Below are 23,799 nucleotides of genomic sequence, written 5' to 3' on the forward strand. Positions count from 1 at the left end.
AGTAAAGATATCAATAATATATATAAGTAAACAATAATAACACGCTAAAAAACCACCGATACGCGACCGAAAAAGACACGCGCAAACATATATTGCTATTAGCTAAATTAAATATACGACCTCGCGCGGTATAATAATATTATTGCCCTATCGCGGCCGGGTCTGCCGCGAAACTAAAGGGAGTCTGATACTATTTATAACTCCCACGTAACATACCTTAAGTATAACGACACCTAGGGCTTATCCCTATTATATGATCCGACCCCAGGGAGTCACGTGCCACCAGATAACGTTATACCAAAGAACGACCAAAAAAAAAAAAAAATTTTAATTACCTCCGGGGCCGTCGTCTCTAGAAGGGGAGGTAGTTATAAAGGAATACTAAGGACTAGCGGTGAAGGGTTGCCCCGCAGTGGAATAAGTAAGTCTCGGACCCAATTCGTACTTAAATCGAGAGGGTTTCCAATTAATCTAGACTTAGCAAGAATCAGTCTTACTTCTACAATACTACACCTAGTCCAGACATCCTTCCTTACCTAACCGACAGGCTTTCTATCCTGAACACATAGATCCTTTACATTGAGGTCGATAACTAACCGGAGTAAGAAATCGATAAAATTATAGATATTCGCCTTTATTATCGTAAGCTATAGTATAAAGCGATATAGATTAGTATTAAGGACGATAAATAGTATCCTACTAGAGATTGTAAGAATATACCCTTAAAATTAAAGGCGTTCTACGAACGTTATCCTAACTATCTAGGACCGCCTTTAAGACTATTAGTATAGCTAAAGGCGGCTAAGGAAGACTAATTTATTAAGGATTATCGCGAAGACGGAGTTCCCTGGCCTAGGGGCTAGGCCTATTAAAAAGGGAGGTAATATAACGTATAGTTTAGGGAGAGTTCGAGGAGAGGTCATATATAGTGAGCTAGTCCCAAATGGGATATAGGGGGAGGGTATTATTTGTAGTTATTCTCTTTCTCTTTCTCTCTTCCCTTTCTTTCTCCAGTTTAGAACTTTTCGAATATATTGGAATATAGACCAATGCTACATAGAAAGATCTATCCTTATATTCAACATATAAGACCAGATTGTATTGATCACGTGACCAGATGTTTCCTTCTATCAAAATAATATTTTGACCACTTCTGATTCTGGTCCGCGGCCTTCTCCCAAATGATAGCCAGGGCCATTTTCCTTCAGAGGTAAATGGTCCGCCTTCAGGCATGAATGGTCTGTTCCTTCGGAGGTGCCTTCGGGCATATCTTGCCTGCGGACTTCGACCATAGTCTTCGAACCTCGGTGAACAGACTTCGACCCTCAGTCCCCTCAAGGATAGGCGGACCACTTTCCCTTAGGGATAAAATGGTCCACCTTTGGGTATGCATAACCAGATACTGCGGGGAAGCTTTCGGGGTGGCTGAAACCGTCGATCCTTGACATCATTCTTTTGGCTTTTCTTCGGTTCCCTTCTTTGCCACCTTTATTATGTTGCTGTCTAGTATTTGTATGTTATTCTAAACGTCATTTCTAGGCTATTTTAGCCTATAAATATGTCCTTCTTTTCTAGCAGAAAGAATCAAGTCAGTTCTACTTTCCTGAAGTCATTTTCCACTTTCCAAAAAGTCATCTCTACGTTCTTCCTTTGATCCTCAGGACTGTGGTTCTGTCTTCGTTTAGGCTATATCTGCTTATAGTCTATCCTACGACCTTTGACCTTCTTCCTTTGTCTGGCACCAACTGACCTGGCCGGACTAAGGTTGATCCCACGGACTTAAGGGGCCACGATCTGCTTCGTGGTAGCTTTCCCCTTATGCTCCAACAGAATAGCACACGACTTCTTTCGTACTGGCTTGTGACAGTATAAAGAATAGATGGGCGGGTGCGCAGCTCGCTTACATGCGCAGCTCGCTTACCGACCACGTTAAAAGTACTATCTGACTAATACACATCTCAAAAAGGTCAGGTGATTATTGCCTCAGGCATCAAAATACCAAGGGCCTGGGATCGTGCATATAGGTGACCGCAAGGGAGTGTCTAGGTGACTGCAAGTGTCACATGACTTCGGCCCCCACTTTTCGGAAAAACATAAATCCATCCGCATCTCTTACCTTACCATACCACTTCTTCACCTTCAGCTTATTCTATACTAATTCATCTACCCACACAACCTTCATTCTAACTGGTTCACAACTAAATTTCCACTTTCAAAGCCCATATTCAATATAGAAACCCTCAAAGATGATGTAAGTGGTCAAATCCCGATAAGAAATGATAGAAAAGTGATAAAAAGTGATAGAAACTGACGCTGTATAGCCTGCCTACAAATTCTACCTAAGCAAGACTAAGCTTAATGTTTCTGGTGCCTGGCGTGATATGACTAAGGATGTGAGTGTTATATTTACTAGTTTATAACTAGTTCTAACTCTTTTTTAGGCAGATGGTCACTGGATTGTCTTCCCCGGAGAGCTTTAGTGTCGCTTCCTAGGCTACCTCTATCCTATAAGTTGAAATAAGGGACGTTAAAACTAGTTTCTAACTAGTTCCTAGGTTATCTTCTAAAACACCAACAAATTGAAGCATTATATTACCCAAAAATATATAGGTAGTAATGATTCGATAACTAGTAGTCGAGGTAGTCGAACTTCTGCTACCGTAATGCTCAAAGCTATTAGTAAGTTATCTAATTCTAAACTAGTTTGATTCTAAACTAATTCTAAACTAATTTATTTTAGATGACTTCTACCAGCCTTTGTATATTCGTTACGAATAACAGTATACTAGTGATATCGAGTATCGTCCTTCTCTTCCCCTTAAGCGTGATAGCAAAGTGAGTCCCTTATAAACTAATATGGAACTAGTTTCTAACACTAAGAATAGGTTAATATAACTAGAATACGCGAGATGCTTTATAAAATAGGCAAAACTGGCTTATATAAATCTTATAAAGCTAAGAAGGCCATTAAATGTGAGTTTTGATCCTCTTATCTATCTTTAAACTAATTTAAAACTAACTTTTTACCTTTAGTTTGTTATTATGAGACCTAGCGTTCGGGCTATGATTTCTTTGAATACTTTACCGATATCGAGGAAGAAGATAAAGATAAAGATAGAGAAGATAAGGTATAGGGAACTCCTATAGCTAAGTAGAGGAACTAGTCTTAAACTAGTTCTGGCGGAAGTAAGCTTAGGCTAAGGATATAAGGTTAATAATATTAATTTAGAACTAGTTCTAAATCAAATTTTTCTTTAATAAAGGTTCGTAAAGCGTAACTAATTCCAAACTAGTTTCCTCCTTTAATCTGGGCTAGCTATGCCTTAACTAGCTGCCTTTCTAGTTCTATCTTCGCAAGCCTAATTTCTCGTTCTTTAGTCTTAAGCTCTAACTGTTAGCGCCTTAGTCGTCTTTCTTCTTAAGTATCCTTAATCTCTTAGCGTTTCTGCCAAATTTTGAGCTCTCGAAGGTCATTTAGATAGTCTTAATTCTGTGAGTTTATTATAGCTATACGCCGGAGACTAGGGCTTACAGATATTCTATAAAATTAGTTAGTAAATAGTTTCAAGCTAATTTTAAACTAGTTTAATACGTACCGAGAACGGCTTTGTGTAGTCGCTCTAGAGCTTAATCGCTATAGCGTAGATAACCTTAACCGACGTCTAATATTAACCACGTAGCCTGAAGATAAGGCCTTAAGGAGGATTTGATCGTTAATATTAAACTGTATCTGTGCTTCTCTGTGTTAACTGGCCTAGTTTTCCGCTTTTTCTCTTTTTCTAGCTTCGCGCTAGAGATTCCTTCTAAAGCGGGCTTCGATATCATTAGCTTAATAGCGGTGATAAATACCAAACTTCTCTCGAGTCTCGAGTTAGTCTAAATCCTATTAATTAAGGTATAATGACCTATAATATTTAGTTAGTAACTAGATTAGAATTAGTTTAAAACTAATATATACTTTATTATAGCACCTAATAACGAATCGTAAGTTCTAAGGGCATAGGACTTATTATAGCTTTGCTAGACTGTATTCGTATGTGGCCGGAACCTTAAAAAGAATTTAGGGCTAACACCTAAGTATACCTAGCATAGCCCTACTGTAATAACTAGGTGTCTCTTATATCGAACCCAAAATTTAAGGTCTGGCTCGTGCTCTAGTAACTAGTTAGCAATTAATTATAAACTAATTTAGGCAAGTTATTTACCTTCAATAAGATCTAGTAGCTTATAGTAATTACGTTCGGTCTTATATAGTAGTAACCTATTTAGCCGCTTACGGCGTTCTATATAGGAGCTATTAGGTCGATTCGGGTAGATCTTTGATACTGTTCGTATAAAGTGAATAGCGCAAAAGATTATAATCCGCGCGAGGTGCCAAGCTAGAGATTATCTATAGTGCTCGGTATCTTGGTCCTAAAGGAATGCACCTAAGCCTTTATACTAGTTAGTAACTAGTTCGTAACTAAAAATTAATTAGTTAACTTACCGAGGATCTACTTTAGATATATATCGCCAATAATTGCCTTAATACCTTCACTATATAGGTAGTGAAACCTAATAGGTCTCCCTATTGACCTTAATATAAGTTCAAAGACTATCCGGAAAATAAATTTATACCCCGCAGAGTTCTCTTGGTCAGTAAAAATACAACAGAGCGTTATAACTAGTTCGAACTAGTAAGTAACTAATTATAAATTAGTTAATAGTAACCTTACTTACTTTTACTATGGTTTGTGAGTATTATAGCGAAGATCACCTTATTAATATCCCCCTTCACTCGCTTATAGGATATATTAACCTTAATAGCATTAAGCGTTGCTATAAATTAGAGCTGCTTCGCAAAAGCACAGAAGATAAAGGTCCCTTCCGAAGTTTTATAGATCTCGCGAATATATTCCTAGAGATAACTAGTTAGTGACTAGTTAAATACTAGTTTTATATTAGTTAATTTACCTTTAATTTAGGTTTAACTTCTATTTAATAGCGTAGGCTAGCTATACCCTTACTAAAGGGGTAGCTAAGCGCTCGTTATTTCCAGAGCAATACTAAAACCTTATTAATCTTAGCAAAGCTAGAGTGGATCTATAATAGCGTATTATATTAATACTGCTTGTAGAATTCGCGAAGCGTAGGACTGCGTAGAAATGTGCCTATAACTAATTAGTAACTAGTTAGTAATTAGTTCTTATTTAAACTTACTTAGCTTAAGGTCCGGGTCTAGATTCTTGCAGATTAGATTAAGGATCTCGCTAGTAATTATCTATAGAGCTTTTGTTAGTGGCGGTGGTAGATAAGAATACGTTCCGCGAGAGTAGAAGATAGTATATAGGTATCTCTTAGGGAGAAGCGGGATAAAGGTCTGGAATATTATATTATAAATACTATAGTGCTAGATATTACCCTAACCCTAAGGATAGACGACACCTAGAATTAGTTAGTAATTAGATAATTACTAGTTAAGAAGTAAATCTTACCGTATAGTGGCCTTCTTGAATTCGCCGGTTTAATCACTCCGTATATTAGTGGTCTAGGCTAATAAGTAGAGGCTAGAAGCTTCTGTAGAAGTTCTATATTAAGTGATCTCTCTTTCGAAATAAGAGAAGTATAGAAGTGTTCCTAATAGTTCTTTTGTATTAAATTCGCGTAGCTAATATAATAGCTAGGCACTCTAGCTATATTCTAATAGCTAGTTAGTAACTAGTTAGAAACTAGTAGGGATAAGACTTACTTTATGTTGGGATAAAAGGGGAAAGCTACCACGAAGCAGATCGTGGCCCCTTAAGTCCGTGGGATCAACCTTAGTCCGGCTGGGTCAGTCAGTGCCAGACAAAGGTGGAAGGTCAAAGGTCGTAGGATAGACTATAAGCAGATATAGCCTAAACGAAGGCAGAACCACAGTCCTGTGGATCAAAGGAAGAAGGTAGAGATGACTTTTGGAAAGTGGAAAATGACTTCAGGAAAGTGAAAATGACTTCAGGAAAGTAGAACTGACTTCAGGAAAGTAGAACTGACTTGATTCTATCTGCTAGACAAGAAGGACGTATTTATAGGCTAGGATAGCCTAGAAATGACGTTTAGAATAACATACAAATGACGTACAAACACTAGGCAGCAACATAATGAAGGTGGCAAAGAAGGGAACCGAAGAGAAGCGAAAAGAATGATATCAAGGATCGACGGTCTAAGCCACCCTGAAGGCATCCCCGTAGGATCAGGCTATGCATGCCTAAAGGTGGACCATTTTACCCCTAAGGGAAAGTGGTCCGCCTATCCTTAAGGGGACCGAGGGTCGAAGTCTGTTCACCGGGGTCCGAAGACCATGGTCGAAGTCCGCGGGCAAGGCATGCCCGAAAGCACCCCCGAAGGAACGGACCATTCATGCCTGAAGGCGGACCGTTTACCCCTAAAGGAAAGTGGTCCCGCCTATCGTTCGGGGGAGGGCCGCGGACCAGAATCAGAAGTGGTCAAAACATCATTTTGATAGAAGAAAAATCTGGTCACGTGATCAATGCAATCTGGTCTTATATGTTGAATATAAGGATAGATCTTTCTATGTAGCATTGGTCTATATTCCAATACTTTATGATTATGCTAGCGGAATATAGGTCGATAACCTTGGCGAGCGGATTTATAAGCCACACCTCGAATAAATTTTTTTTTGGTTGCGTTATATAACCTATATAGAGATTTTTTATTAGTTTATAATTAGTTCAGAACTAGTTTAGAATTAATAAGCTTACCCAATACTAGCACGTTATAAGTCTCTATAGCCCTCTATAAGCGAGGACTCCGCTATCTCTCCGCGTATATTTGTGATCAGAGTCTATAGATCTTTATTAGCCTTTATATAGGCTAGATATAAGAGTCTAGGATTAAGAAACTCGTAGCACTTAACGCTATTACACTTAAAGCGTTTTCGCTCTGTTTAGTAGCCAAGGAATACGGAATATATAAATTCTCTCGACCTATACCTACCTATAGCGTATTATGTCTAATAACTAGTTAGTAAGTAGTTTATTAATAGTTAATAACTAGTTATTCACTGACAGATTTTATCACAGCTCGTAGCTTATCCGGTCTAGATTTCTCGATATTCACGATATAGGCAAACCCTTCCTTATAAGTTTCTGGATACTCTGGAAGTAAAGGCATATACTTAATAACGGCAGCTGATATAGGGTGGGTCAGATAAAAGGTTAATAGTGTTAGAATATGAACTGGCTATGAATAAATTAGTTTGAAACTAATTTGGATCTAGTTATTGTCAATATATATATTCACCTTATCCGGGTCAGGAATTACTACTTAGAATTCTTGCCAGTCTTCAAACTCATCGACATACTCGCTCGCTGATTCCGTATTAGGTTCAGGATCAATCTGTATAAGCTCAGTGAGGGTACGATCCTCATAGGCCCGCCAGGTCAAATCTATTACGCGTTCCATGGTAATTGGGATGATGATAGAAAGAGACTAATATTTTATGTGGGTAAATTACCGGGTTACTAGGGCATACCCTACAATATTACATACTTGCGATGAGCACGGGCCAAATCTGCCGAAAAAGTCACGTGACTCTTGCAGCGACCTCTGCACCCACTTGCGATCACCTGGTTCCTCCTGGGATCACAGTCCTGGCGGAACCTCGGGCAGATCTGGGATACGTCCAGGCGCTTTCGACTTAGACTAGAATATCTACCATCTCGGAGTGGCGCCGCTTGTATGTCGATATTCCTGCCACGTGAGTGACTTCTGGACATACCGTTTCGGCGAGCATGGGTTGCGGACTTGATCAGTAGTTGTATATATCCCGTTTCTCTCGCTTGGCAAGACGGAAACCCATCCGCAGTCCACCCGTTGCTAACATAGTGTGGCGAGAGTGATCAGGGGTATGGCCTAGATCCGCAACTAGGCGTGTTAGTTTGGAGGCCTCGTACTCTCCCCCATTTCCAGCGCAACGACAAATGTCGGAGTAAATGCAGCAGTGGAGCATCGGATATGAAGATATTCTGACTGATTTTACTGAGTTGTGTTATGTAATCACTGAGCCCCTTTCTAAATTGCCAGATCCAGGGGTTTCCTAGCTTCAGAGTTATAGAGAGATAATCAGAGTCATTACTGCTACTCCATTGTGTCACATGATCTTCCTGCGTGCTGCTTACTGATAACAAACGTGAACCTCCCGAAATATCAGCCAGCAGATACGGCTCACGCCGTTGCGGTTGTGATTGCTGGTGTGCCTTCCCTCGCGTGAACAGTGTGTCCTTGCGCCGATAGGCTTGTGGACCACGCTCTCTTCGCCTCTAATGCCGTTATCACTGGCCGAATCTAGGGCCGTAATTTACAGTCACCGTTAGCGTATATCGGCTTGTGGGTCCCGGCCCAGAGAGCCGCATGTGAAAGCCGCATGTCTACTGTGCGTGGCCCTCTTAGCCCCGTCCGAGATCTCCATTGCTTCGATGCAAGACGATCAAGGTCGAGGGCCTTCGCCAATTTTGGCGGGAAAGACTCCCTCTGGGTTCGCTCGACCCGGTACTGTGATTTTTCGTAAGAGCGTCCCAGCCTCCAACAAGGATGGCATGTCGCGCCCAATAACCTCCGTCGGGACATGACGAGGTACAAGCCTTGTCGACATTACTGCTACCTCACGCCGCCACTGTGCCATAACATTTCCAGTCTTTTTCCCTCTGACAAAGCGCATCTTCTGGGTACACCTGCACACCATTGCCAAGCCGATCATCTTAGGTGGAGGCTCGGGGTGGGGCTTATATTTGGAATTGTCGAAATTAGCGCCTACCAACCAGCCGCTTGACGCTATACACGCTAAGGTCAAATTTTCGCACCGACGTGCTTTGTCTTATTGGTAGAGCCATTGTTTGACCCTGGTGAACTGTTGACCCAATTCGACTTCGTGCATACTTAGCTCGATACTAGCCGTGGGATGTTAATAGCCACGTCTTGAAAAGAAGAGTCAAAATATTCGCCGGTAGAACCTTGGCTCCCGTTCCGTAGTATCCCGGTTCTTTCCTAGCGTGTGAGAGGGCCCTTGTCTCAGAGACTGGAAATGAGTGACCCGTCTTCCAACAATTCCATATGCCACGTAATATCGCTAAGAGGGGAGCCATCGCTAGCTAGACAGAAAACGGGGCTCCAGTGGGTGATTTTTCCTTCGGGCGTCTATATCTCTAAAAGGCTATTCGAGGTCAGCAAAATGAACGACGACGTCGTTCCTTAATAGGAGCCTCTTTCAGTCCTACACTTCTCGTTCTGCCGTTCATTCGCCGTCTCCTAAACAATTACATCCCACGCCCTTTCTTACCCAAAGATGGACTCAAGGAACGAACACCAAAGAGGACATTTCTTCCCATTCCAGGGCCATCCGTCAAAATATTCTATATGGTACACACTTCTTAATCACCATCAAATACCTCGTGACCAACGCACATGCAACGTTCCGTCGCATAGAACGGAAACGAGGGAAAAGTCAGTATGCGGTAGTCACATCTGGGTGCTAGCTGACATTTGTTTATAGTGACGGTGAAGAAACTTGCTCGAATCATCCGCCGGAACACAATTCGCCCCAGGATGGCTCTCCGACCAACCCGTGATATGGCTGCCTGATTATTACCTAGACCATCGGTCATAGTGAACGCCTGTCCAAAACAAAGATCATGTAGCGCGAATACAAGGAAAATCAAGAACATGACCAACGGTCGACCTATACACACATGAAGACTATCCATGCTTAGCAGGAAATCCACGTTCAACTTGACTCGATTACTGTCTTCCTATTACACGGTTCAGGATCTCCCCAAATTTCTGTGGAACGGTTCGTGGCTTTTCCGTCCGCCGTCGAAACATGTCTCTCCAACGCGTACGGACTGGTGGGATACCGTTAGGCCTTGCTCATTCTTTTCCTTTGTTTGGACTAGGACCTCACATAAATTACAGCCTTCCTGGTGAGATTTTCTCCATCAAGAACCGCTGCACCAACCGCAGAGACTCAGGTTCGGGGCCCTTCAGGCTAAACGTCGGAGGAGCGTCGGGGATGTCTAGCAAATGCCGTTGCCGTCGAAGTCGTGCCCGGCGGATAGCCGTGTGTCGGGCCGTAGAGAACCTCTGGGAGATGAGACGCCAGCGTCTGATACCTTTCTGCAGCTGATTCTATTTGCCTCGTAGTGACTCGGGACTCTCCGGCGGCCAAACTGCTTGTGGTACTCTTCAGACTTTTCCTCCCAAGACAGATGGAAGTGCTGAGACAGCCAGCGTGGCAGGTTGTCCTCCTCTGAGAAAGTCCAAGGTATATAGCTGGCTTTGGGCATCTTGGGAGATGTGAACGGGCGGTGGCTAGGAAAAAGAACAAAGAGTAGCAGGAGAGTGGTGGAACGCAGTGGGCAGGAAGAACGCAGAATACTGGGTGAAGACTAGGAAGATGTGGGATCTTAATTGATGCTTTTTGTATTTGACCATTCCCGTGTAGACAATTACTCGGCTACGCATGGCAAAAGGGTTGTCAAGAGGGTATCTGTGGATAAGGTCGATATTGCAAAGTTTAGCGAAAATTGGACATTTACACGCCCGGCCGGGATCCTGCCATCAGATGCACATGCCTCGACTCTCTGTTAATTTTCGCTGATGGCGATCTATTCCCTTTTGATTATCGCCAGTCAGGACAGTAGCATTGAGTCATGCCGCCACTGGTTCACCGATCGTCTCATACCCCGGTTATGTAGTGGGCCTAGCGGAGACAAGTTTGGCTGGGCATAAACGCGGCGACATCAGGGCAACGCTGTGAGCATTTCGTTTTGCACGAGAGCGATGTTCATGAATTGAGAGCTCACAAAGTTGCGGCGTACTTTATCCACCAGGGCCTCAATTACCCTCCACACGTGAACACATGGAATTTTTGGACACTTGCAACCTGTGAGTTATCTTGATGTCGAACGTGGGCGTGATATCGGCTGTGGTGATTCCACATAGGGGGACCCTTCTCTAGCTGCTGGGGCGGAACATGACAGATTTGTTTAGCCTCATTTGCCTCCTCGCGGTAGCTTCCTCGCCCGGGCGATAAAGAAAAGGGACGTGCTACGAAAAGAATTACAGGGGGGTTTCCTTTAACGAAATGCTCGGTCTGTTGTTCTACTCCTATGTCGGCTCGCGTCTAAAGCCATCCTCTCCACCCAGCAGTATATATCCCGCTTTTTCCAACCCGTCAAATGTGCAAGCTGGCCAGTTCTTCTTTCATCACCTCTTACCCACATGCCCTTGCCATTCATGGAGAACCGTTCGTTCATGGCGCCAACGTGTAGCTACGCACCCAGCGAAGCGCCCGTTCGATTTTCCAGCAACTGGCGCGACATATTCAAAAAGAAACCAACCACCATCTGGAGTGTTCCCGGTTCGGAGGCTGACTGCCCATACGATGTCGACGACCTAGCTTTTGACGGAGAAAACCATGAGCGTGTGGATGATGATCATGATGATCACGTTGAGCAGGCAGAAGAAGACGGTATGCCTATGGAAACCCACAGTGTCACTCAGTACAATACCGGGTCTATATACAACGACATGCCCGCGGCGCCTGAAGATAGCCTCGAGACCTTTCTCAAAAAGTGAGCTGTCTCCCTCCCAAGAATTGTCATTGAGACGACTAAGTTTCGGCAGCGTCCACCGTCACATACAGTGAGTTTAGTGTCCACTACTCACTCTGTTCTTTGCCTCTATTCAAACATTCTCACGGACGATATAGGAGCTTCACGGAGCAGTTCGAGAGGCAAAACACATACAACGAGGCGATACAACGGAAAATGGAAACCGTGGCCCAAGAGTATTGCCGGCTCAGGGCCTTAGAAGAAGCCGTTGATGCGATGCGGGAAGAGCTTAATTCGTTGTCCAGGGCCAAAAACGATCCGACTGTTCGGCGGAAAGTAGGACGTCCCGGGCGTGAAGCACAGTGAGGTCCCTAAGGCGGGTTTTTGGCAGATGTGAAATAAAATACAAATCTCAAAAATTAAAGCATCTAATAGCTGCCAAATCCCAGAGTGTAAGTAAATCGTAGGACTGATGATGCGGCCCTTCTTGACAGGCCTCGGATGAATCTCGTTGACAGCCACCCCTAGAGATGATCTCCGAACAAGGTTATTCTCGCTAGTTCCATAACGGAAACACGTTGGTCGCTCTGTGGGTCCCGAGCCCGTGACTAAGATCACCTGCGGGCAATCGAACAAGGCAGGATCCATCCCCTTTCCCTGACCTGATGATCAGCAGCTAGTACTGGCGAACGCTGTAATACCCTAGTCTGCTACACGAATACCGCGAACTGTACCCACCAAAGCTCCTCGGCCCGCCCATCAAGGGGCCAGACCACATTTTTTTCAGGTTTGTCGTCACGGGGTTCTCCAGGTGTGCTCAAATCACCTATAACACATGCTTCTCTGCTTGACACAGGTACCGGAGACAATGATGCTTGTGCCGTTTACGGAGCAGACTTGACGCTCATAAAGCGATCCCGATTTTGTACCTTTGTATTTTCTCAGCATCACCGGAAGAATGCACGGTGACTAGTTCGCTCCAGCTGCTCCTGACATCTCGCTAAGACACACTTAGCGTGGGTCTAGCGTGGGATCAAGGCATTAGTGTGGGTTAGTCTCCTGCCGTATTTGCTATGGTGAAGTCAATCCAAATCTCTCGACCATCGATTGTTGGCCAGCAGCAGCCTAGACTTTCCTTCTACCGTCCCGCACTATGAACCAGAAACGTTGGATTAATGTCGCTCTCTTCCCTTGAGCAGAACAGCTTTGGCGATTTCCCTCTGCGAAAGGATTCGGGTTTGATGTCATCGCGCTTTGCGGATGGTACAACGTAGGCTTAAATCCGCAAAAAACGACATCAGAAAGGTAGAATCGTTCAGATATGCCCTACCGTGATCGTCTGGAAATGATCGGGGAGAATCGCCTGTTAACGGTGAGATCGACAGAGCCTGCTGGATTTCGAACGTTGTTAATGATCTCTAAAAACCGCCAGCGATCAGAGCTTGGAATGTCACTCAAACGTTATTGGACCGGACCGATGATTTTCGATGTCCGCCACAAGCGGTAATTTCCAAATCTCTCGTCGATCAGGAACCGAACCTAGGCTTATCTTGGTATAAAGTCTAGCGAGCTATTCTGATAGGCTCACAAGCTAGGAACCGTTCCTTCTGTGGCCCACATAAGCGCCTGTCACGTAACAAAAACGTAAAGATTTGTCGCGCCCAGTCCCTTGGATTGTGGCCCCGACATTGGGCTGGCGGCTTGCATCCTGGGCTCTGACAAACCCAATTCGCCATTCGTGCCGTCCTGTGCCCCGCCATGGCAGCCGTTGCGCCTTGGCTGTCCATACAGGTGCGAGCGCAGGCATCAGTCACTCTCTAGCCGAGCCCGGACTATCACCGACTTGCCTCGTAAATTCTAACGACCGTGAGTCAATGAAGACAGGCTTCGAGTCGGACAGGGATCATGAAAGCCAGGTTCCATAACCAGCCTCTCTTCCTTGTGATCAAAATTGCCTCGGCCCAATAACTACGATGAAGTGACAGTTGCCGCCGGACCAACAGTCGCCCGAGCCAATCATCCTAACAGAAAAGGCCAACTTGACCAAGCTGAGGGTATTGAGAGAAGAGCGCAGGCTAACGTGCCGCTCTCCACCTACGTCATCTTAGGCGAACTCAATGGCCTGGCTGGACCATCGTACGGACCTCCGGGGTTTCCAGAGAGACTCTCATGATGCAATCTACCCATGTCAACACGCGATCGTCTATCATTCCACCATGAACTTCAACGGGGGTGTACGCAAGCATTGGCGGTCATCACAGACAGGCCCCTTACGAACTGGGCCGGCGTTGAATACCTTTGAATATAGGCCGGGCATAAGAAGCCTGCGATATGTTTAGAAGATACGAACAGCATAGTCGAGGAAATCGAATATCATATCACTACGCAATCAGTGAGTCGGCACCGATGTTACATTCAGCGATGAAGCTAGCAAGGGCCCTCCTGAACGAGAGACTAGTCAAGTGTCTAGCAGACCGTGCTTCATTGCCATAATGCTTGATTCATTCTAAATAGAACTTAGATGCAAGTTGCTTTTATAAGGGACAGTGACGTGTAATTCCGAAGGTCGCAGAGGAAGCTAAAAACGTATTGCAGCCACCAGGATCAATAAGCGGACTCGCTGCAGGTTCCAACTCATCGCCTTGTGCAGACACTTAGGCCGGAGGCACATTCAAGTAGTCGCAGAATTGAAGGCATTCTTCGTCGGCTGTGGGAAAAATAGAGCCTACGTTCTCTGGTAGGATCGGGTCGTGGAGAACTTTAAACTGTCCCTGCTGGCTCTGCCAAGTATCCTGGCCCTGCGCGACATTAGGACCGGGTAACGCAGAGAACAAGTGCAAGTTCTCAGATTCGTTCTTCGTCCCGATTCTACCGGCAAAAGACACCGCATCATCATGAAGCTCCCTCAACATTCTCTGCACCTCTTCACGAGGTACGTGGTCCCGGATCTCGAAGGTTGCATCGTCGAACTTCTGCTTCCACTGTCGGATGTCGGATCTAGCACTCTGGTTCTTCGCGGTGAGCTGCCGCACTTGTGCGGTCAGCCGAGCGTTCTCCGTACTGAGCCGTTGCGCTTCCCGCCGCTGTTAATTAAAGCGTGTCGTGAGCTGTTAGTTGGTCTCTTCCGCCTGCGAAATGACTTCTTTACAGGGTCTATGCACCACCTCGAAGTCATCATCCTGGATGGCCGGAGCAGCTTGAGCTCGTGACCCCCATGTCAGGTCAGTTCCACGACTCCCTAGAAATCTCGACAGATGCATACCAAGCCTTGCCGCGTCCGCGTTCCTTCTGTGGGCACCTGTGCAGAGGTCCTTCCGTTTCCTGCTGACCTCCGGACGGCTCTCGGTGTTGGCACCGCGGGGTTGCGCGAAGCAGTCGCGACCTTGGGCATGATCAACACCAGCGCGATAGACGAGGAGATCGATAATAACCACAATGAAAAATGTAAAAGTTGTAGAAGGGTGCTCTGGATAGGTTGAATCAAGCGGGTCGTACCTTATAACTCGCAAGCCACGGAATGAGCGAACGATTTACACGCACCGAATTGTCACGGGTGTTTCATGCTGGATCGCTCGTGGAAGCCTATTGAAGTCAGGAATGAATTTTTCGCACGACCTCATGTCGTTGGACTTGGGCCCGGCCATGTGGTTTCGCCCCGAAAGGTGCCTGAGAGCTATGCCAACGTTCAAAAATTTATAAACGTCTCTTACACAAGGCGTGCACACCTAAACGATGTTGAAGAACCCGGAGTTAGTTAAGTGGGTAAATAACTGCCTAGTAAGTAGGTGCTATTTTTGAACACTCAACCAGCTGGTTATTTCCCTCGCTTGCTTGATCGAGGCATATGAACTTTGAGAAAATAGCGACATTCGAGCCTTCAATCTGTGGAGCGATGCTTTCGAGAGTTGATCGGTTAACCGGATGGAGCAAAGGCAAAGCAGATCAAGAGAAAGACTTCCACTACACCGAAGTGGTGAGTCGCATAGGGGACCAATTGACGGGTATTCTTGATCAGCTCGAAGGCAGAAACTACGTTCACAGTTAAAAACTTCTCAACGCAAGTCTTGGTTGGTCGGGGAGGCATTCATTACTAGTGCTGACATGGTTGCCCTGTGTATTCGTCAAATTCGTTCTGCTATCGGCTCGGCCATTTTGAACAAGTTCCACACGCAGTCGGCGTGTGCATCGTTTTGTTCACAAAGACCATCGAAACGAACGTGTGAAAGATCCGCCGGTGAATTCGTGATTAATATAAAGCTGTCCTTTCGCACAGCGGCCACTAGGGCCGCATAGTATGACACGGCTCGCCTGTTTAAAAATATGTGCCTTAACCAAAGCGTCTTTACTTATATAATTGCCAACTCGTACTACAGCGAGTGTTCCCTCGCGAGGGAAAAATCAGAAAGGCAAGATCGTTGATAAATTGTATTTCTGTCGCGGTCCATGTCTTATATATGAACGTGGAATTCACAACAATTCGGACAGTTCTACGCCGACTGAACGTTTAGAAAGTATATTTGTTTAAACAGATACACAAACTCCGGTTCCTTACCTTTTCGCAATTTCTCTGAGGGCAGGTTATATAAACTCTGACTGAGTTCGCTCCACCAGACGTACAACCTGTGCAAACAATCCTAGAAGACATCATCCCATGTGGAAAATAAGATGCTGCACTTATATTGACCACCGTTGCTTGTGCGTGACCGAGGAATATCCGTTTATTTGCATTGAGTACTTGCCCAGCTGCATTGGTCGAATCCCTATCTCTACGGATAATAATATATTTTGACATGCTAGGTTCCTAAGGCTTTACCAGTAGGAAGGATAGCGATCTACAGAAACAACCATGACGAAGATCTCCCTCCGCCAAGTGCGATCAGTTCGACTTGTTGGTTGATTTGTACGACCTAAAATCACCTAGGGCTAGCACGATTGTGATCTGGTTAAGAGAGCGGAATGTCAGCTATAGTGCGCAAAATAGTGTTTATCTAATTTGTTCTTGGCTTCCACTTATGTCTGAATTCAAGCTGATAAACAAAATCTGCCTCCTGTAGTTTCAGCCGCCATTCCAATTCTAGGCCAGTTCCATGGGCTATTCCTGATACTCTCCTTCGACGGGCTTTCATCGATCAAAACTTTGTGCACAGGAACAATTTCGAACTGGAAAAGTTACGCAATGCGCGACGGCTTGAAGTAGTAGACGGAAGACTGTCGGTGGCGGGACGCATCACCCAGTTGACACGAATAACCATCAAAATGCAAGGACATCGAGAAATCCTGCCATGCTTCGTGACGAAGTTGAGCCACCAGCCAATCGTCCTTGGTATACCGTGGCTCTGGGGGGAAGATTGTTGTGGCCCCCACAAACTCCGCTTTCCTCTTCTTTCTTTACAATTGTCACTACTCCGTATTGTTCTATGAATTGCCAAGATCATCTCAGGATTGTATGTATTTTGAATCGATCTGATCTCCTTTGAACTTCTCACTGACTGAATGGTTAGGGTATCCCGTGTTCTGCTCTGCCATCGAGTCGGCCTTTAGTGCGGGTCGGTCGGCCGTTCAAGCTTCATGATGCGACAGTCTCGTGGAAGAAGAATACGTTAACGTTTCATCCCGACTCTTGCCCTCAGAGCTGTAGGATTGGACAACGGATCGAGATATGTGGAGTCTCCAAAGAAGATCAAACAACGAAGCCTACGAAAGCGACGGAGGGGACACCCGCGCTCGACATTTGCATGATCGGGGCCTCGACCTTCTTTTGCCTGACAGACAAAGCAAGGAAGAGCCACAAGGAGTTTACTATTTTTGCTGCTTCTCTGCAAGACATCGAAAAAGCCCTGGCCCCTAAGGAGAAGATTGAACCAAAAGAGAAGCTCCCGCCGGAATATCATGAATTCCTTGACGTGTTCTCCCAAAAGGAAGCTAGCAAACAGTTGAAGGAAGGCTCCGAGCCGCCATTCGGCCCTCTCTACGATATGTCCCGAGACGAGCTCCTCGTCTTACGAGAATACCTGGAAGAAAATTTAGGAAAAGGATTCATCCGAGCCTCACGATCACCAGCCGCGTCCCCGGTGTTGTTCGTTCGAAAACCTGGAGGCGGACTGCGATTCTGCGTCGACTACCGAGCCCTCAATGCACTCACAGTAAAGAATCGATACCCGATTCCACTGATCCGGGAGCCACTGGACCGGCTCTGCCGAGCTCAGTATTACATCAAACTGGATATCATTGCAGCTTTCAATCGTCTTCGCATTGCCAAGGGAGACGAATGGAAGACTGCTTTCCGGACGAGATACGGATTGTTCGAGTACCTTGTGATGCCCTTTGGGCTGACAAATGGCCCTGCTTCCTTTCAACACTACGTCAACGATGCTCTACGGGAATACCTTCACATTTTTTGCACCGCATACTTGGACGATATTTTGATCTACAGCAACTCATTGGGCGAACACAAGAAACACGTTAAGCAAGTCCTGCAACGTTTCAAAGAGCATGGATTACAGGCCGACATTGCGAAGTGCGAATTCCACGTACAGGAAGTGAAATATCTCGGCCTCATCGTGAGCACTGACGGGATTCGGATGGACCCTGCGAAAGTCTCCGCCGTGGCGGAGTGGCCGACCCCTCAGAATGTCAAGGATGTTCAGAGTTTCCTCGGATTTGCGAATTTCTACCGACGATTTATCCAGGGGTTTGCGAAGAAGGCCGGCGCACTCACCCGATTGACGAAGAAAGATACCCCATTCGTATGGGATGTGAGTTGCGAGACAGCATTCGAAGAATTAAAGAAAGCATTCACATCGGCACCGACTCTACGACACTTTGACCCCGAAAAGCCTAGCACGATCGAATGTGATTCATCGGACTATGTCAATGCAGGCTGCTTGTCACAGCCCGACGCAGACGGAACCCTGCACCCAGTTGCATTTTGCTCTCGTAAACTGACACCGGCGGAATGCAATTACGATATCTACGACAAGGAACTCATGGCTGTGGTACGATCTTTTGAAGAATGGCGAGCCGAACTGGAAGGCGCAGAGACTCCAGTACAAGTGATAAGCGATCACAAGAACCTGGAACATTTCATGACGACCAAGCGCCTCAGTCGGCGCCAGGCACGATGGAGCGAGTTCCTCTCGCGGTTCAACTTCAAACTCATCTACCGCCCAGGGGCCCGAGGTGGAAAACCGGACGCTTTGACGCGACGATCATCGGATACGCCACAGACCAATGAGGACGAAAGGCAACAGCATCAGAACCAGACGGTGATCAAGCCGCAAAACCTATCACCGGGGATGCATCCCCTATCTCTGAAGCAGAACATGTTGAGCGAAGGCCATGATGATACGCAACGACCCCTCGATGATTTGATCGCCGCTGCTTATACGAGAGATCCGATACCGGGAAAGATTAAGGAAGTTATGGAGGCACACGAACGGCAGCTACCGACAGAGCTGGCACGACTGAAGATCCCAATTCATGATATGGCAGAACGACACGGAAGGTTATACGTCAAAGATCGAATGTTTGTTCCCGACGACGATGAACTACGCCTACGACTCCTACGATCGTGCCATGACAACGCCGCCGCAGGGCACCCAGGAAGAGCCAAGACCTACGAGCTACTCTCACGACACTACTACTGGCCCAGAATGGGTCAAACTGTTCAACGATACGTACGCAATTGTCATATTGCAAGGTGGGAAGACATAGCAGTAGACTTCATTGTTGATCTGCCAAGGAGCAAGAACGAGACGACGGGCCAAATTTGCAAGAACATCATGGTCGTGACCGACCGGCTTTCGAAACAACGACATTTCATTGCATGTGGATCTACGGACGCGAAGCACACGGCACGGCTGTTCCTACACCACGTCTGGAAACACCACGGCCTGCCAACAACGATAGTGTCAGACCGAGGAACGCAGTTTACCTCTCGCCTTTGGCAGCGGCTCTGCCAGAGACTAGGGGTTTCCACAAAACCCTCCACGGCGTACCACCCCGAAACGGACGGACAATCGGAGAACTCCAACCAAGGCCTAGAACAGTACCTCCGGGCCTATGTCAATTATTCACAGGATGACTGGGTCAACTGGCTGCCACTTGCCGAATTCGCGATCAACAATCACAAGAGTGCAACCACCGGAGTTACCCCGTTCTATACAGTGTACGGGCAACACCCTCGAATGGGACATGAGCCACCCCAAAACACGCAAGCTACCCCCGAAGCAACAGATAGATGTTAAGGCCGCGGACGCTTTTGCCAACGAGATGGCAAGATTGACAGAGATCTTACGCACGGAGATGACCTTGGCTCAAGCACGACATGCCGAATATGCGAATGAGCATCGAACGACCGCACCGCACTTTCGTGAAGGAGACGAAGTGTGGTTGGAGACGAAGAATCTGAGTAAGGAGAGACCAGCGAGAAAACTCTCGGAAAAGTTCATAGGACCCTTCCGCATTGTGGAAGCCATGGGTCCAGTCACATATCGACTGGAGCTCCCTCCGGCATTGAGGATTCACGATGTATTCCACGCGAGTTTGCTCCGCCGGGCAGCCTCAGGTCCTCTCCCTAATCAGAACGCGTCAACGCAACCACGAGTCAAATTGAACAAGGATAACATGGAAGGGAAAGAATGTATGGTCGAGAAGATCCTGGATTCACGCATCACCAAGAACCGACACGGAAAAAGAAGACTGGAGTACTATGTCAAATGGAAAGGCCACCCTCCTTCGTGGCGACCTCAGTCAGATTTGGTTCCTGGCAGTGGTGAGCTCCTGTACGAATTTCACAGCCAGAACCCGGAGCGGCCTTCGCCAACTGAGCTATGGCGTCGCAGGAGCTCCTAGTTGTATAGGAGGGGGGTAATGTCACAGATATACATGAAGCATACACGATGAGCGGAGGAAGTATGGTGTGGCGGACCCACATAGCTTATCTGGGTTCCCCTGAACGCGAGGAAGCTCCTTTTCTTTTGCTTCCTCGCGCTACGTCTTGTATCTAGAGTCGACTATAGCTGTTCTTAATATTGATCTTTCATCTCGAGACGCTATCTACCTCTACGCATACGTGAGACCCTCACAGGTCGCCTGGATCTCCTGAGACGTTCGGTGGGCGTCTCATATGAGGTCGTACTTTTGACGTTTATAAGCTCCACTTGGTGTACCGCGGCAAATTTGTGGAAATACGAGGCCACACCCTGCAGCGTTTTGCCCTTGTCTATAAACAGTGGACAGCCGAGACCTGGTAAGCCTTTGATGAACAGGGTCAACCCGGGCGCACCGTTGTCTCGGTATAAACCACTGCAATTGCCTGGTGAAGATGGATCTCAGTAAATCGACTAAATCTACCGCATTAGCCGGAGCACAAGGCAGGAGATCACGTACCTTGTCTTCTTGCAAATCGAATTGGTTTGACAAGGTCTCTTGAACTTCGTCAATACATGACGGTGAAGTATTTTTGACTGTACCTGTTGATGTCATCTTATTCAAGCGCTTCATCAATGAGAAATCGAAGTTTCTCTCGTACTGCAGTAAACAGAAAACAAATTACCCACCTTGTTTGTTCTGCACTCTCGGACTTGGCAGTACGGATTGGCTGAATCTAACACTCCATTAGCTTTCAAGAATCTGCTTTGTGACGTACCTTCGTATGAAAGTGTCTCCCCAGCGCTCTCTGTATATGTGTATAGAACTCAAATTTGGTCCTACATAAATGTTAGTAATAACGCTAGGAAGGGATACTTCCCCAGACCACCCGAATATCCGGTTTCCACAAGTCAGAGACAATCTGAGTTTCGGGTTAGTTCGATAATATGCGCCCTATATACCGGTTAGCAACAAGGTTGGGAAAAGAATGATTGTGTTTGCACCTGTATGGTTAGTAGATCACGATGATTTCTACACAGCAGTAAGTCGCTCCAGTAGCAGCTGAGAAAGGGCATTTGACTTAGCTGGAGTAGTAAGGCGTGTGGGGCTCGAACTCGGACCTGAGCGAGTTTGTTAGTTTGTTCGGGGGGGTAGTTGACAAAATTGATGCACTCATCTTGTTATACGCCAGTGATGATCAAAGTAGCTTTCCTATACTTTGTCCTAGAAATAAAGATGGCCCCTAGAACGAACTGTCAGCTTTGGATGGAAAACTTACTAATGTTGGAGAGGTAATACCTAGAGTACGATTGGCCTCGCGTAGTCTCTGAAGATACCCCTGGGAGCCACGAGACTGTGCTGTTGAGTCTGAAGTCTATCTGGAACGGAAACTGGAGGGCATTATATCGACTTGTCCTGACAATGATCCGCACAATGGCATTTTGCGCTTTCATCGAGTGTCATCATCTAATCCTTGTTGACTATGTGTGAGATTGTCTTGAATAAAGTGCAACGAAAATATGTTCTATCAAAGCAGAGCATGAATGAACTGGATCATCTCGGTGAAACTGCATACAATGGCGGCTTGGAGGCACCCACTGTCCATAGGCCCGTGCCGCATCTACAAAGAACGACTTCGGGAAAATGAAACTCGGATCTACAGCATGTATGCCTTAACATCCTCGAAAGTTGCTTTTGGTCTATCTACATCAAATCTATGCGCTCTATCTTGAATGACTCTTTTCAAGACATGCGAGTTCTCGTTACAAAGACAACGCAGTGTCTATCACGCCATCTAAGAATTCTCTATATGCGCACCCCTCCAACCTCCTTGCCCTCGGGCACCTTGACAGAGTCCCGCTCAGCAGTACTGAGCTGAAGACCCTGGTTATCCCAGCCTTGTGTACCAATCATGTATAGGGTCTTCTGCTGCTCACGGTCGGGAGTAGGACCAGTCTTGCCACGGCGCTCGCGAGACTCTCCAGTCTCGATAAGAGTAGCATTGTCGCCGTCTAGTGGGTGGCCATCCAAGTCATGCTTGTGCTCTTCGTCGCTGAAAGTGAACGTGCGGTATTCGGTGTTCATCCAGCCGGTACCTGCGTAGATATGATTAGTTCCTGCAGCTCCAGAACGTGGCTCTAGCTTATATGACATACCCTGGAACTCGCTGCTATCTTCCCAATCCTCGGTGAAGTAGTGCAAGAATCCACCATGTGTTACCATGACGATCTCCTTCTCGGGTCGAGCCTTCAACCACCGGCGTGCAGCGCGTGCACGCTCCTTCAATGCTCCATTACGAGGCGCATAGCGACCTTCCTGGGGTTCGCAAAAGAGTATTAGCTAGATTTATTGCAGAGTGTCTCGCTGTCCCGACAAACCTTGTTGTTCCACCCTTCATGCACCAACCCCAAGTCCACGTTTTTTCCCGCGAATTCTTCCCGCAGAACTTCCGGGTCACTGCCGGTGTCACAAGGCACGTCGGAGGTTTCTTGAAGATCGGGCAGAGCAATAAGCTGCATGTCGGGGTGAGACTTGAACACAGGCTCAAAGCTTTCCAACGCTGTGTAAATGGTGCGACGCAGTGGCGACGCGGTCACCAAGTCAACATAGGCATGGCGGGGGAAAGATTCTTGGAGCTTGCGGCATTGCTCATGGCCAAGGTCTGTGAGGAGGGGATCAGGGATGACATGATTTTCGGTGCAGAGGTTGTGGACGCCCTGTGAAAAAGGGTATTAGCTCAATTGAAGCAGACTTTCACGGAAGTATTTGTAAGTCCGCGTGAAGATTGGCGCTAGGTTCTGTATAAAGCTCAGGGGTGCAATATGCGACGTACCTGGGCGTGCCGGACGCAGTGGATGATCGGGGCCATGTCGAATGTAATTACCGAACGACAAGGCAAGCTATGGGTTTGTTTAGCTGTTGTAGACAGCTGGCGATTGAAGCACCTTGGGAGCGCCTCTTATCGGAACGTGGGGCAGCGGGGGAAAATAGAGGCGCAGGCTCGACAAAGGCAGATGGCAGTTTGACTTACAATGATCGACAGTTCAAAGTAATTGCAAGGAGCTGTTACCAACCTTGATCTATGAAAGAGGTTGCAAGGCGAAGAGTCATCGGAGGTCAGCACTCCGCCATCTTTGGGCGTTGCCACAGTTGCTCAGATCGCTTCATGGCGAACCACACGCCGCAACTGGGGCCGATGCGAGTGGAATGCATTTGATTTGTCGGCCAACTTGGCATCTTGAAACTCCACATGCTCTGCGAAACATTCAACGGAAGGTCGGCCGGTACTTGCTCAGCTGTGCATAAAGCTCATAATATTTTAAAAGTCTAAAGATGGTTC

At 46.4% G+C, this 23,799-nt stretch overlaps 5 protein-coding genes across 5 annotated transcripts; 1 reads left to right on the top strand and 4 right to left on the bottom strand.

The window, feature by feature from the left end:
* Positions 1–9,942: 9,942 nt before the first annotated feature.
* On the bottom strand, positions 9,943–10,319 carry N7477_009537 (uncharacterized protein; the record flags this gene model as incomplete). The annotated part of the gene is made up of 2 exons (XM_056971198.1): positions 9,943–10,116; positions 10,146–10,319. 2 exons carry the CDS (start codon positions 10,317–10,319, stop codon positions 9,943–9,945), a joined length of 348 nt encoding a protein of 115 aa, XP_056818177.1.
* Positions 10,320–11,256: 937 nt separating this feature from the next.
* Positions 11,257–11,954, top strand: N7477_009538 (uncharacterized protein; the record flags this gene model as incomplete). The annotated part of the gene is made up of 3 exons (XM_056971199.1): positions 11,257–11,609; positions 11,662–11,679; positions 11,747–11,954. 3 exons carry the CDS (start codon positions 11,257–11,259, stop codon positions 11,952–11,954), a joined length of 579 nt encoding a protein of 192 aa, XP_056818178.1.
* A 2,288-nt stretch (positions 11,955–14,242) lies between these two features.
* On the bottom strand, positions 14,243–15,232 carry N7477_009539 (uncharacterized protein; the record flags this gene model as incomplete). Its single annotated transcript, XM_056971200.1, has 3 exons — positions 14,243–14,671; positions 14,750–15,083; positions 15,129–15,232. 3 exons carry the CDS (start codon positions 15,230–15,232, stop codon positions 14,243–14,245), a joined length of 867 nt encoding a protein of 288 aa, XP_056818179.1.
* A 5,627-nt stretch (positions 15,233–20,859) lies between these two features.
* Positions 20,860–21,913, bottom strand: N7477_009540 (uncharacterized protein; the record flags this gene model as incomplete). Its single annotated transcript, XM_056971201.1, has 3 exons — positions 20,860–20,904; positions 20,979–21,119; positions 21,797–21,913. The coding sequence occupies 3 exons, from the start codon at positions 21,911–21,913 to the stop codon at positions 20,860–20,862; spliced, it is 303 nt and encodes a 100-aa protein (XP_056818180.1).
* A 352-nt stretch (positions 21,914–22,265) lies between these two features.
* N7477_009541 (uncharacterized protein) lies at positions 22,266–23,328 on the bottom strand (the record flags this gene model as incomplete). The annotated part of the gene is made up of 4 exons (XM_056971202.1): positions 22,266–22,555; positions 22,616–22,775; positions 22,838–23,176; positions 23,293–23,328. The coding sequence occupies 4 exons, from the start codon at positions 23,326–23,328 to the stop codon at positions 22,266–22,268; spliced, it is 825 nt and encodes a 274-aa protein (XP_056818181.1).
* Positions 23,329–23,799: the final 471 nt, after the last annotated feature.

Source organism: Penicillium maclennaniae (genome assembly GCF_028827695.1).
Source record: "Penicillium maclennaniae strain IBT 15551 chromosome Unknown utg000008l:1.0-3552695.0:1.0-3555053.0, whole genome shotgun sequence".
NCBI classification, from domain to species: Eukaryota; Fungi; Ascomycota; class Eurotiomycetes; order Eurotiales; family Aspergillaceae; genus Penicillium; species Penicillium maclennaniae.